Source organism: Centruroides vittatus, unplaced genomic scaffold, assembly GCF_030686945.1.
Source record: "Centruroides vittatus isolate TY-2023 unplaced genomic scaffold, ASM3068694v2 contig_1381, whole genome shotgun sequence".
NCBI lineage: Eukaryota > Metazoa > Arthropoda > Arachnida > Scorpiones > Buthidae > Centruroides > Centruroides vittatus.
Window position 1 is genome coordinate 614,595 of NW_027120867.1, and position 13,373 is coordinate 627,967.

Genomic DNA, 13,373 nt, shown 5'->3' on the forward strand with positions numbered 1-13,373 from the left:
GTTGCACATGGTGAGTTTACTAGCTAGATAGTAAAAACTCCAGCAAATAGAAGAAAAGTAGCCCAGCCTTCAACTTCATTTGCACTAGTAGAGGGAACTGCAAGTTTACCAGACAATGTTATTACACAGACCAAATTTAGTGTCAGCAAGTAGCTAGTAAACTCATATAGTGTAATTGAGCCTTAAATTGGCACTAGTATCATCTGAGATGTTCTCTGATTGGTTGTTGGTGGTAATAATTTATCATGTTTTCCAAAATTTTGGTAAACTAATGTTGGCTATCTTGTTAGGCAACACATTTTGTGATGTCAAAATTTTTCAGAAGACCACATTGGGCAGCAAAATTATGTAGTGTATGCCCCATTTTATTATTTCCTTTGTATATAACTATGTGATGTCTTGTGTTAATAAAGTATTTAAATATTTATTTATGAAAGTTTTGTTAATTAAAAAAAAACTTGGTTAATGTAACCTATGGTTCCAAGATGGTGGCTCGTCTCTGATTCCAGCAAATAGAAGAAGGGAAACAGTGGGGACGCACGTTCTAACCTAACCTAACCTATTGTAATAAATTACCATAATTGTTACCAACCAAATTATTAGAATAGGTTAGGTTAGGTTAAAACGTGCGTCCCCACTGTTTCCTTGCTGGAATCAGACGAGCTGCCATCTTGGAACCATAGGTAACATTAACCAAAAACTTTAAATGGCAATTGGTATCTTTCTTTATAATGAGTGCCATTTTCCATATATGTGTAATATGAAAATTAAAAAAATACACTTGCTATATATTGCAGATTTTACATATTTTATTTTCTATTAAAATTTATTTTTTAAATAAATATGGCATCTACCTATTATAGTTTACAATATTTGTTAATTTTACATTGTTTCTCTGTGGTTTTTAGAAATTCTCAAATACTGCTAGTAGATGCAGCTGCTGTTCAAAGATGGTTATTATTTCAAGATTTAAGGATGAGATGCAATTACTATTTGAGGCTGGTTATTATTTGAATAAAACCAGTATATATATTTTTAATATGGCTTATAATTAAATTTCTTAACTATATCATCAAGCATTTGTATTAAATTATTTTAATTGTAGATGATATTTCCAAATATATTTATTTTATGTATTAATAAAATCAAAATTATCTTTATAAATTATTTTCATAGTATTGTTGAAGTTTCCTTTTGATAATCAAATGATATAGCAAAATTCTTATCAGGCTATACTATGGCTAATTAATTATTAAGATACTAAGTAATTTAGACTAGAGACAAGTCATCTCTTGTCCAGCTTTTCTTTCAGAATATTCTAAATTACCATATATTATTTTTTATGATCAGATTTAGCACGAGAGGACAACTTAACTGACTCCAGCAAAAATTACTTAGATCAGATATAACACCAGATAATATTATGTAAGATATAATTAAGAAAAGTCTGATAAGTAGTAATTTTTATTGGCATGTAGATTAATTACATTAATCAGTGATCAGATTTAGTATGTTTACTGTTTAATTTTTAAAGTTCCAATAAGACAAAAGACAATTTCTATATGATGGATTTTGAAATTTTCTAAGACTAACTTGTTTTAAGTAGCTGCTGATTGAGTTAATTGATGTTACAATTAAAGATTTTGAAATGTTGAAAGCATCAGTTTATATGTTACCAAATAGAAGTATTCAGTGATGATAAATTTTTAATTTAAAATTATTCTGTGGAAATTAAATTTTTAAATTTAAAATTTAATTGTACTTAAATTATAAGATAAAATCTTTTTAATATATCTTAATTGCTAAGAACATCAATTACGATGACCACTGCATTGAATTTTATTTCTTAGATATAAAAATTTAGCATTTAACTTAATAGTCCATTCATTTCTGAACCAGAATTCACATAGATAATACAGTCATAATGTAAAGTTTTGATATAAAATGAAAAATATTTGGAGAAGGAGGATTTTATTACTTTCCCAGCTCTGTTATATATAACAGGGAAAGTATAGTAATTAGTCAAAAAATGACCCCCCCAGATATCTACATTTTTGGACTTGGGACATTGAAATGTTGAGACATGCAAAAAAATTTGGGGATTTTTTCTGTCTCTGGGGCACGATCTTGTTTACCCTCTTTGAGGCTTAATAACTCTTGTGCATTTTGTCGAAAATTTCTGAAATTTTGCAAGGAGGTTTGTTTATTAGGGAGATTGACGCTATTAAATTTTGGTGGTTTAAGGTCAATGGAGTGGGGAGATAAAGGATGGTCATGTGTTGTATCTTGAGTAGACTCAGACTCAATGGCAATTTTACTTGTTATTAGCATTTACAATTTTTTATAAAACCGATCTCTTCCTCAAAATTAAGCTTTTTGCCATTTTATAATAGTTAAAAATATAAAAAGTTTTTAAAAATATCATAACAAAGGGTGCCACCCAAATGTTGCCAGGAAAGTTAAGCAACTCATTACTGGATTTTTTTAAATAGTATTATTGACATTGTAGGCCATCTCTGTAAGATCACAGAACCAAGAGCATCCCTTCACAAGATACTTTGCTCTAACATTTTTATTTTTTGATTAAAGCAGATTAGATATATCTAAAAAAGAGTGCCAGTATTTTTTGTTTTCTAAAGTATTCTCAGCTGCTCAATGAAAGAAACTTGTATAATTTTTGTTGAGCATAATAAGTACTGATTTATTAAACATAAAACATGCTATCCAAAACTGACCTTGTATTCACGTATATAGTGCAAGTAAATGCAATTTGAATCTTGCTCTGGTTTACTTATTTTCTTCCAGAATAGTCCAAGTTAAAAAATTAATTCTAATTATTAAATTTACCAAGAAATTGTGACTTAATTATTTATCTCTAACCAAATTGATTTCTCATTTATTAGCCTTATTATGGCCCAATCTAGCAGTTTGTTTGACAATTCAAATACATTAAGTTGTTTGTGTGTGTGTGTTGTAATAATAATTTCATTTTTAAACATATAAATGATCTTGTACAGTACATTTCATGTGTATGTAAAAATTATTTATGAACAATTATTTTATCATGTTTGTATTATAATTATTGTTATTTTCATTTTCTCTCCCCAAAAATTAAGGAGCCAAAAATAAAACTTGCACAAGGCAAATGAAAAGGTAGTTACAACACTGGGTAGAGCTAAAATCTTATTCAAAAACAATTTTATTAAGAATGGTATAAAGTATACAATGTCTGTTTCTAATCAGTATTCTTGTATGCAATCTACCATACATATTAAATTGCCATACTGTGTCAACTAATGACTTATATAGAAATGTTTGTTGGTTTTATATTTTAATTTTTTGAGTTTTTTATGAAGAAATAATAATGAACAATATTGAAGAAAAGAATTAAAAAAGAATGAAGAAATTTAAAAAGAAACAATTACAAAAATTAGAAATTAATTTAGAAATTTTTTTTATATTTTTACAAAAATTTTAATTTTAAGAGCTCTTTGGGGAACAGATCAACCAATGGGAGTTAACTTTTAGAGTTGATTTTGGTGAAACTGTACAGTTTCTGTATTATGCATAGTCTGCATATGATAAGAATACCTTCTATTCTTTTGAAATTTTCGTATAGTTTCTATAGAAAGTAAGATCAATAAGTTATTTAAAGTTGATTATCAATTTTATTTTTACAATGAATTTATTCCTTTATGTAAAAGTTAAATTAATAATAAATAAAATAACTAAATATAATATATAATATTTTACAAGAATATATATGTTAAGTCTAAATTGAGTAATCAAAAGTTAAAATATAAAAAGAAATATCATGTTTTAGAATATTGTATGAGCAAATGAAGAAACATGCTAAAAATCTCTATAATATCTAAGTGGGTAGCTAATTATATATTTTTTTATTGCATATCACTGTTGTACATAAAGATATTTCAATATTTGTATATTTTTTCAATATATTTCTTAATTAAAACTTGTTGATATGAAATGGTTTATAGAAACTGTACTGTACGTTCAGTAGTCAAAGAATATAGCAGCAGAAGTCCTCTGAAATGGAAGAAAAATTTGCACCATAAAACATATGGTAGATTATGTTCATTTAACTTAAAAAGCTAATAGTCTTTATTACTTTCATTTTTTCTAAGCATTTAATTAATAATGTTCTGGAATGAAAATAATTCATATACAGCAATAAAATGCAATAAAAAATTGAATGAATCAATCAAAATACCATTGATGAAAAAAATGGATTTAATAACACTGCAATTGTTAATCATAATGAGCAATTATTTATTGTGACATTGTCACAATACTGGGATGCAATTTTTAATCATATTTTTAATTTAATTTAAAATATATGCTCTCCATCTCAAATTAGTAGTGGGCTGCCCCTGTACATCATACTTTTCCTTTAACAACAGAGTCGTGCTATCATCTAACACCTTTCAGGGAAAAATTTTTGAATTGAAATAACATGACTTCTCGTTTGTGTCAGAAGTTCATATATAGTTAATTGGGGCCTCCTGCCCCTAATCTTTCCATATCTGATCTCGTCTTTCGTCTATCAAACTCCGTTCTCGAGATTAAGGAAAAACAGGCAGATGAACAGACAACAGTGGAAATTCATAGGTCTACAATTTTTTCAAATTGCAACTCAATAAACATAGAAATTAAAATAGAATTATTGTATTTTTGTGCATGTAATCTGCTATATTTGAAATCTGTTTTTTACTTTTTAAGACAATCCATAACTTTTACAAAACTGTCAATATAGTACTTAAAGAAACATTTATATATTTTTAGTTTCTTTGACTAGTATATGTATTGAGAATAATTGTATTTCTGCTACTTCATTTATGGGTGATGATTGCTGTTTTATATATGGGATAAGCAGATGAATATTAACGAAGGTTTCATGGTCAAACATGATTTCTTTTATGATTTGAAACTGTTATTTAAATGATGAAATTAACTGATTAATTTTTAATGATTTGTATATGTAGAAAGGCAACTTTGCAATAACGATGTCATCTTAAAATTCAAATAATTTAAAGTAACAACACACCAACCACTACTGTAAATTGTCGGGCTATAATTTGGAATAAATCGCATTAGAGCCTGATGATTTATGGCAGTGGTTGGTGTGTTGTTGCTTTGCATTGGGCTATTAGAGTTGCTTATATGTATAATTTAAAGTAAAAAAAAATCTTTATTATTCAATAATAGTGCTGGGCAATAATTAATCAACCAGGCTTTAAAGAATGCATAAGGAGATTGCCTTAACTACTAAAACATGGTTATGGTTTAGAATGAATCTGTGTACAAATTACTCTAGAATAACAAGACCTGTAGATCAGCACAAAATTCCAATAGTGACAGTCTACAGTATTTCCCTCAGGGATCAATATTTTGGGTTAGATTTAGAATGTATGGGTGCCATATTAAGGTCACTCCAAGCAAGGATTAAGGTGCATGAATAGTCCATATTAAGAAAAGATTGCTGATGATGGCCTTAGCCACAAATGCTAAGGAGCCATAGGTGCCAGACTGTTAAAATGTATTTGAATGAATTTAATTGAATTATTAATTATTTACTTTTTGTTTAATATTTTAAAATATTATGAAATGTAATATGAAAAGTTTTTGGTTGAATCATGTTTGATTCAACTGAAAACTTTAATTTTCTTTTATATGCAAAAAAGTTACATCAGAATCAAAGAAAATTAACTTCAGTTTATCTATTACTAAGTTTTGGAGCTTTATTAACAGTTACTTTAGAATTGGAATTTAAGTTATTAGGACAAAATTTATTGTGTGGAAAAGCAAGATTTATTAGATTCACAAATCAATCCAAAGTTCTCTAAGTTTGTTTACTTGTCATATATTGCTTGCATTTATTTGCCTTTTTATTATGCAAATGATTACTGTTTGAAATAACAGAGAAAAAGAAATGATAAATTTTGTTGCAAGTTGGATAAAAATATGAATGAAACATATTAATTAAACAAGTTTTTAGTAACTAATTGTAATTTCTCATTGTATTTTCGAGTAGTGTTAATTTAAAAAAGGCTTTTTATAATATCAAGAAACTTAGTTATGAGGAATTTAAATTAAAAGGTACTGCAAAACTGGATGAAATAACAATAAAAACAAATACTAATACCTGTAACCCAGTTAAAGGGAACTAATTTATTAGAAGAACAAATGTTTTCAATTGTCTTTAACAGCCATTGTCAGGTTATAGAATCATACATAGAACAAAAAAAGACCAAAATTTAAATAAAATGAAACTTTTTAAATTCGTACTGGTGGTCAAATGTGTAGAAAAATGGTAAAATAAAAATTAAAATAAATTACAAAACAAAATGAGGTTTAAATAAAGTGCATGTAAATAAATATAAAAATATAAATAAGGTTATAAAAGTTCATAGCCTTCCATGCATACGATACTGAAGACATTAATATCACATTATTGGAAATAGTATAGATTAAGAGAAGTCCAACAGTTTTTTTCCTTGCTGAAGAATGATAGAGACATGTGAATGATCTAACAAAATTATCAAAAGTAGGAATGATGTAAATGCCAGATAGTCACTATCTGGTGTTCTCATCATTTCTATTTTTGATAGCAGGATAAATCAGTACTATGAGTCCATTAGAGTTACCTGCAGACCATTGTAATATTAGACTCAAGGAAACATGACCCTACTGTTTGGAACGGTTTGTGCATTATAGCCCTTGTAGCCTATGACTATGTCGTCTGAGTGACTTTTGATAATGCACATATCTTACTTGGCACATCTGTTCTTGCACAACTAAAGTAACTCAAATCTTGAAATTTACAAAGTGACTAAGAAAGGTTTCACTGTTAATTTTAAGGACACATGCAATATTGCATGCATGGAACACTATTCATGAACTTTTATAACCTTACTTATATTTTTAGTTATTTTGATTTTTCATTTTAGTTTTATTTTTTATATACACTTTATTTAACCCTTGTTTTATTGTTTTGTAATTTATTTTGATTTTTTTCTTTACCATTCTTCTACACATGTGACCATCATAATGAATTTAAAGAGTTTCATTTAAATTTTGGTCTTTGATTTTTTGTTCTATATAAGATTCTAAAACCTGACAATGGCTGTTAAAGATAGTTGGAAATAGCAAATTCTCCAACACCTTATTTGCTGAGAAAAACTTAATCTTTCACTTTAATAAGGTGCTGGAGAATTTTCTATTTTTGTGCTGAGGGTGATTTCCAACATTTTGAAAAGGTTTATTCTTATGATAAATTGGTTCCTTTTAACTGGATTACAGGTATTAGTGTATGCTTTTATTACAGGAATTTAAAGGAATTTCTTTTAGTTTTGGAAACAGCTAAAAAAAAATATACAGTGAAATTTTTATATAACAGTCAGTAAGTCCTATAAAAAATTTGCTATACAGATATATATATAGGTATCCCTCGTATAACACAATACTTCTACAAAACAGATTTGTTCTAATATAGTTAGAAAATTGGGGATACCTCCTACACAACATGACTTCTAGTTTCGTTCTAACATGATTTTGGAAATCCTCTATACAAAATTTTACAATTTTTAAGTGTAAACTTTATTTGATATGTTTTTGATATGTTGTCTCAAATTTTCCTGTAGATTATAGAATAATGAAATTTTCAAATTATTTTGTGCTTTTTGTCAGGTTTATTTTAATGAAAACTAATGGGACAAGGGAGAAAAAAAAATTGCACTTACTTTCCTATCAGCCAGGTGTTATCATAGTTGTTTCCAGACTTTAGCCTTTAAGACTGTCACTGTGTTTTTTTTTTATAGATTAATCTTCATATTTAGTGAAGTTTATTTAACCGTAGATATTACGTACCTACAAATGATTACTTCATCCGTAAAAATGACAAATGAAATACAGTGGTATTTTGGTATTCAAACAATTTGGTATTTGAACATAAATTCTGGAAAAAGTCACTTGGTAGTTGACTAAACACACTTGACCCACTAGAACAAATTTTCAATTAATAACATACTTTTATTTTGTCATCCATAAAAAATAAGTTTTACGAAGTGTTTACAGATTGATACCTGAAATTGAACCTAAATTCAAACTCAACCCAGAGAATAATTGACTTTTAATGATTGATGGTCCTTACAAATTTAAAAAAAAATTTAGTATATAGAAATTCAACGTTGTTATTTAGAAGCAATTTTACATATATTTTTGGCTGAAAAAGCAGTTTGCAATGCGAAATTTGTTATATGGAGAAATTTGCTATATACCATATTTTATGGACTATAAGATGCACCTTAATTTTTAAGCAATTTTTTAAAAAAATACCTATAAGACGCTATGGCCTATAAGACGCACCTGAATTTTGGAGGCAATTTTTTGAAGAAAAAAGTGCATCTTATAGTCCGTAAAATATGGTAGTTCATAATATGGAAGTTTGACTGTAGTTAATTCATCCTGTGTAGCCACACATTGCTGTAACACATTGTGAACCAGGCTCACCAGTGGCCAAGTGGTTTCCATCCCTGAACACTGGGAGTTCGGTCATGGGTTCGTGCCATGCTTGGATGGGCTCTGTAACACCTAAATAGGGGCCAGTTACCCTTAGAAAGACTGCCCAGAAGGCATCCCCCTAGGCTTATTGCCCAAGTGTTGCATTACTGTAAATTAACAAACAAACATTGTGAACCATAAAGATTAAAACATATTATCTTTAATAATTCACTAATTTGAAATACAACTACTTTGTATTTCAAATTAGTAATCCAATTAAAACTTGCTTTTTTAAAATGAGAATTTTTATACTATAATTAATATAGTAAGTTGGAAAGTCATTCAGTTAATAAAAATTTTTGAAAGGTGATATTATGTTAAATGACATTTAATTATATACAGATTAATTGGATGTAAGTAACATATTTAAATAATTACATTACAGTTACAATATATACATATTGTAATAAATAATATATTGTATATTGTATAATTATTTATACTTACACTGAATTTTATTAAAACAATAAAACCTGTGTATAATTGGAATTGCACCATTTATGTGAAATTCTATTTTCTTTTTCATTCAGGTTAATTTACTTTTTCTATCCAATAATCTCATCTATTCCATGTTAGATATTTCTGGTTTATAGTAAAATTTAGCATAGCTTTTAACTTATAAACACTTCATTCTGGATAATCTTTTGATGGGTTTCTGTTGTATATAGATTCTGTTTTGGACAGGTTTTATTCAAGCCAAACAACCATTGGATCACATTAGGCTACTTTTCCTTGATTATATTTTAATTAATTACTAAATAATTTGTCATTAGAGGGAGGTGTTAGGTAATTAATTAAAATATAATTGCAGAAAAGAAGCCTGAAGTCATCTGGGAGTTGTTTGGCTTTACAAATCTATTGAGTTTTTGTGATGATGTTTATGGACAGGTTTTATCATAATAAATAAGGATTAACAACCTTGAGTACTTGTGCCATCAAATGCATGTGATTAAGGATATTTTTATTAGGCACAAAATGTTTTCTTGAATATTTGGACAGTTTTGAATGGTGTATTAAGATAGGAGTTGCATATGTTAGGCAGTAAACTTATAAACACTTTTAAACAATATAGTAAACATACATGTATAAACAGCTAAACCTGTTAATTGTATATAAATTATTTATATGATGATCCTGTTGAACAAAATACTTAATTGTAGAAAAATAATCCTCTGGTGTATGAAAAGTACATTTACACCTTGCTTCATACATAGCAGTATATTTGCTTTTTAACAAAAACATCCATAAATTATATATACTCATGCTATAATTTAATTTAAAATATGCTTTGAATGCCATTTTATTTATTGTCACAGATTCTTTTATGTACTAAGCATATATGATAAATTTCATTGGAACAATTGTTAATTTGAATAATTCACTTTTTCCATTTAAAAACATGTTGTGATGGTATTATTGTAACATAATTTTTATTTTTCTGTTAAGATCTTATTCTGTACGTATACTTTTATATTATTATGGGATAGGAATGGCAAAACTTTTTGAGTCTGAGTGCCATATAGTAGGCATTATTATCTTTCAAATTATTTATTTTTGCCAAAGTTTGTCTTAGAATGACTATTTTTAAAGAAATGAAGTAAATATACTTTAACTAGCATAAATTTGAAAAAGCTAATTGAAAAAAGCATAATGATATATTGAAATGAACATAAAACCATAATAAAAAAACTGAAATTAAAATTAATTTTTTCTTTATACAGCAAAAAGTAAATCATATATGTTGTGTGCCAGACATTTTTTCAATGTGCCACAAGTTTGCCATCCCTACCATAGGAGATCTAAAAATTGTTTTCTCATTAGATTGAAAATTTAACTTTTGTGATTTTAAAAGAAGAAACATTTAGTTTTTTAAACAAATTATTACGTTTGCCTATATTAATTTTTTTAAACTAAATTTTGTTGATATAAGTAATTTTTCTCACAATTGTTTATGTAAATTCTAACAACTTAAAATAAATATACATTTTTCTCAGACATTTAAATTTATTACCTCTGAATTACTGGCAAATTTAAAAAAAATAATCTATTGTTTTATTTTAAGTTTATAAATTATAATAGCTATTTAATAAACTTTGATCTCTAAAATATTTCAGATATAATTAATTTTTTCAAAAATAGCAGAATACATAAATCTATAATTGGTACAGATTTGAAAGGAAACTTTATATTTTGACAGTTTATTATAAACTTTCAAAATATAAAATAAATTGTTACTATAATTTTAATTCATAAAAATAGTTTTATATTTTAAAATTTTATTACCATTGTTTTATAATTAACAAATGATTCTGATGTTGATAAGTTAAAATAATTTCAAATAAAATTATCTTTCAGAAATTATGAATGATGTTATTCGTACTGTTAAAAAAAAGGGTGAATGGAAAGTTTTAGTAGTAGATCAACTTGGAATGAGGATGATTTCTGCATGTTGTAAAATGCATGAAATAGCTTCTGAAGGAATTACAAGTGAGTTTGTAAATATATATTGTATATAAATTTATAAATAAATGGAGTAGGTTCATTAAATATTTTAGTGTTATAAAATATTTTTGTGTGATTAATTTCATTTTCTTCAAGCTATTCTTAATTTGATTAATTTTAATTGTTAATTTTAATAATTTAAACATTTTTAATTTATTAATTTAAAAAGTTGGAAAAAAATTATGATTGAATTTAAATGCAAAATTATTATATGATAATTGTAAATGTGATCCTATACTGTATGAATACATTACTAATTGCACTGCTCACATCACAAGACAAATTTTTAGACATGTAATTTTCAAGTACTGTATGTCAACAATAACTGGAGCATCTAAAATAATGTATATAGTAGTGAACGAGCTATTCCATTGCACTTTGTAGGTAGGTTAAATGGTCAGTGGTGTACTTATTTTGTGAAAGTAGGATGGTGACATCAGGATGGTTTTGGTCTGTGACTTTGTGTTACGCACTACAGTGTTAATAGAAGACGACATTCATTGTGTTATGGTGACATCATCAAAATAATTCAAAATTGTCCATAGTGAAGGCAGAAATAATAATTAATGTGTGATATTGTTTTGGAATGAAGATGCTATCTCAACAAATATAAATATTCAGTTAAGTAAGTGATGGAAAAGGCTGTTGAGTACAGTAAAAAGAATTTGTAATGAAATTATCATGCTAAATGACACTTGACAGTTGAATTTATTTAACATTTCTGTGTACACATATTATACAAATCAGTTATAATGAACAGATTTTTCAATCATGTTCATAACATATTTTTGCGGAATGACCAGCATGCCAGTCTATCTGGGGAGACTATGAAATCGGATATTTCTGTATGGTAAAAACTGGCATGCTGGCTTATCTCGGGGAATGCTGGCATGCTGATTTAAGTGAGGCTCTACATCCCTAGAGGGCACATTAAAAAATGAATAAGTTAGCTCTACATCCCTAGAGGGCACATTAAAAAATGAATAAGTTACGTCATGTAAAAATGAATGAGTTTTTATTCTAAAACTGTGAAACTGTTGGCATTACATCAAAAACTACAATTATATGTTTAAGTTTGTCATTTTGTCTTCTTTCTAAGGATGTAAAATACTCTTAGAATTCTAAAAGTCCTTTTTTTTGTGTGTATTTTATTGTGATTTGATTAAAAAATGCAAAAATAAACATATTAAATTTAAGAAACTCTCTGTAAATTATCTCAGCTTGCACCCATTAACATAGGCTTTGTGTGAAATTTGAGAGGAAGGTGTAATTTTTAAGGACAGGGTAGATGGTCAGTGTAGAAGTTTTATTGTCTTGTAAATGAAAACACTTCCTGATTTTAAGTTAGTCAAATTACAATGTTATTTTATTGTACCAACTATTTTTTTTTTAGATTGATTAATTTTATATTTTGGTCACAGTTTAACCAGCATGACTAACCCTGGGGTTTCCAGCATGCTGGTCTCCCTTGTTTATGTGTGCCATGCCAGTCATTCTGCAAAAATGTGATATTTGTTACCTCAAATGCACAGTGGAATTATCTGTATTTGCTTTAAAGTCGTATGATGATTAAGTTGCCAGAGCTCAAGTTATTGTGCAGCTACAGTAATTCATCTATAAATATTTACATATTGATGACGACAAGATATATAGTGGTAGCTTAAAGATAGGCAGAAGTATCAATGTTTATTTGGATAAAATTTCAATGTATATTTCAGCTGTTAGTTTTTTATTATAAAATTTATTATAATACTACTTTTTCAGTTGTGGAGGATATCCACAAGAGAAGAGAACCATTACCTAATATGGAAGCAGTATACCTTATATCACCTATAGATGCGGTAAGTATTTTATTATTATTTATATATATGATGTGATAAATAAACCACATTATTAAAAATGTTCATGATCATAAAATTGCAAATCATTACATTATAGTTTTAATTCACTTATAGTTCATTGTAATATGTTTTGTAAATGGTAAAATATACTAAAACTAGAAATTCTCTCATCAAGCATGCTGGAATATTTTTTATGAGAAATGCTGTTTACACACACTCACAATGGCTGCTTTTATATTAGTAATATTTTCAGTACAGTACTGTTCAAAAATATATTTTGGAAATAACTATTAGCATATTATTATGTTTTCAGTGCCTATTTTCAAAACAGTTATTAAGTACTGTAATTTATATAGTAATAAAAATTCTTAATTTTATATTTTAAAACCTATTCATATTAATTTGGTCATACAATATTTGAAAGTTATTTATATCTGAGATAGAATGAAC

General features: G+C 27.1%; 1 protein-coding gene across 1 annotated transcript in view; it reads left to right on the top strand.

The window, feature by feature from the left end:
- LOC136990920 (protein ROP-like) overlaps positions 1 to 13,373 on the top strand; it is a 47,188-nt gene that overhangs the window by 1,723 nt on the left and 32,092 nt on the right. Inside the window, exons 2-3 of the mRNA XM_067289391.1 lie at positions 10,936 to 11,067; positions 12,847 to 12,923. Of these exons, the coding sequence (XP_067145492.1) occupies positions 10,936 to 11,067; positions 12,847 to 12,923 (209 nt within the window). The remainder of the gene's footprint in view (positions 1 to 10,935; positions 11,068 to 12,846; positions 12,924 to 13,373) is intronic.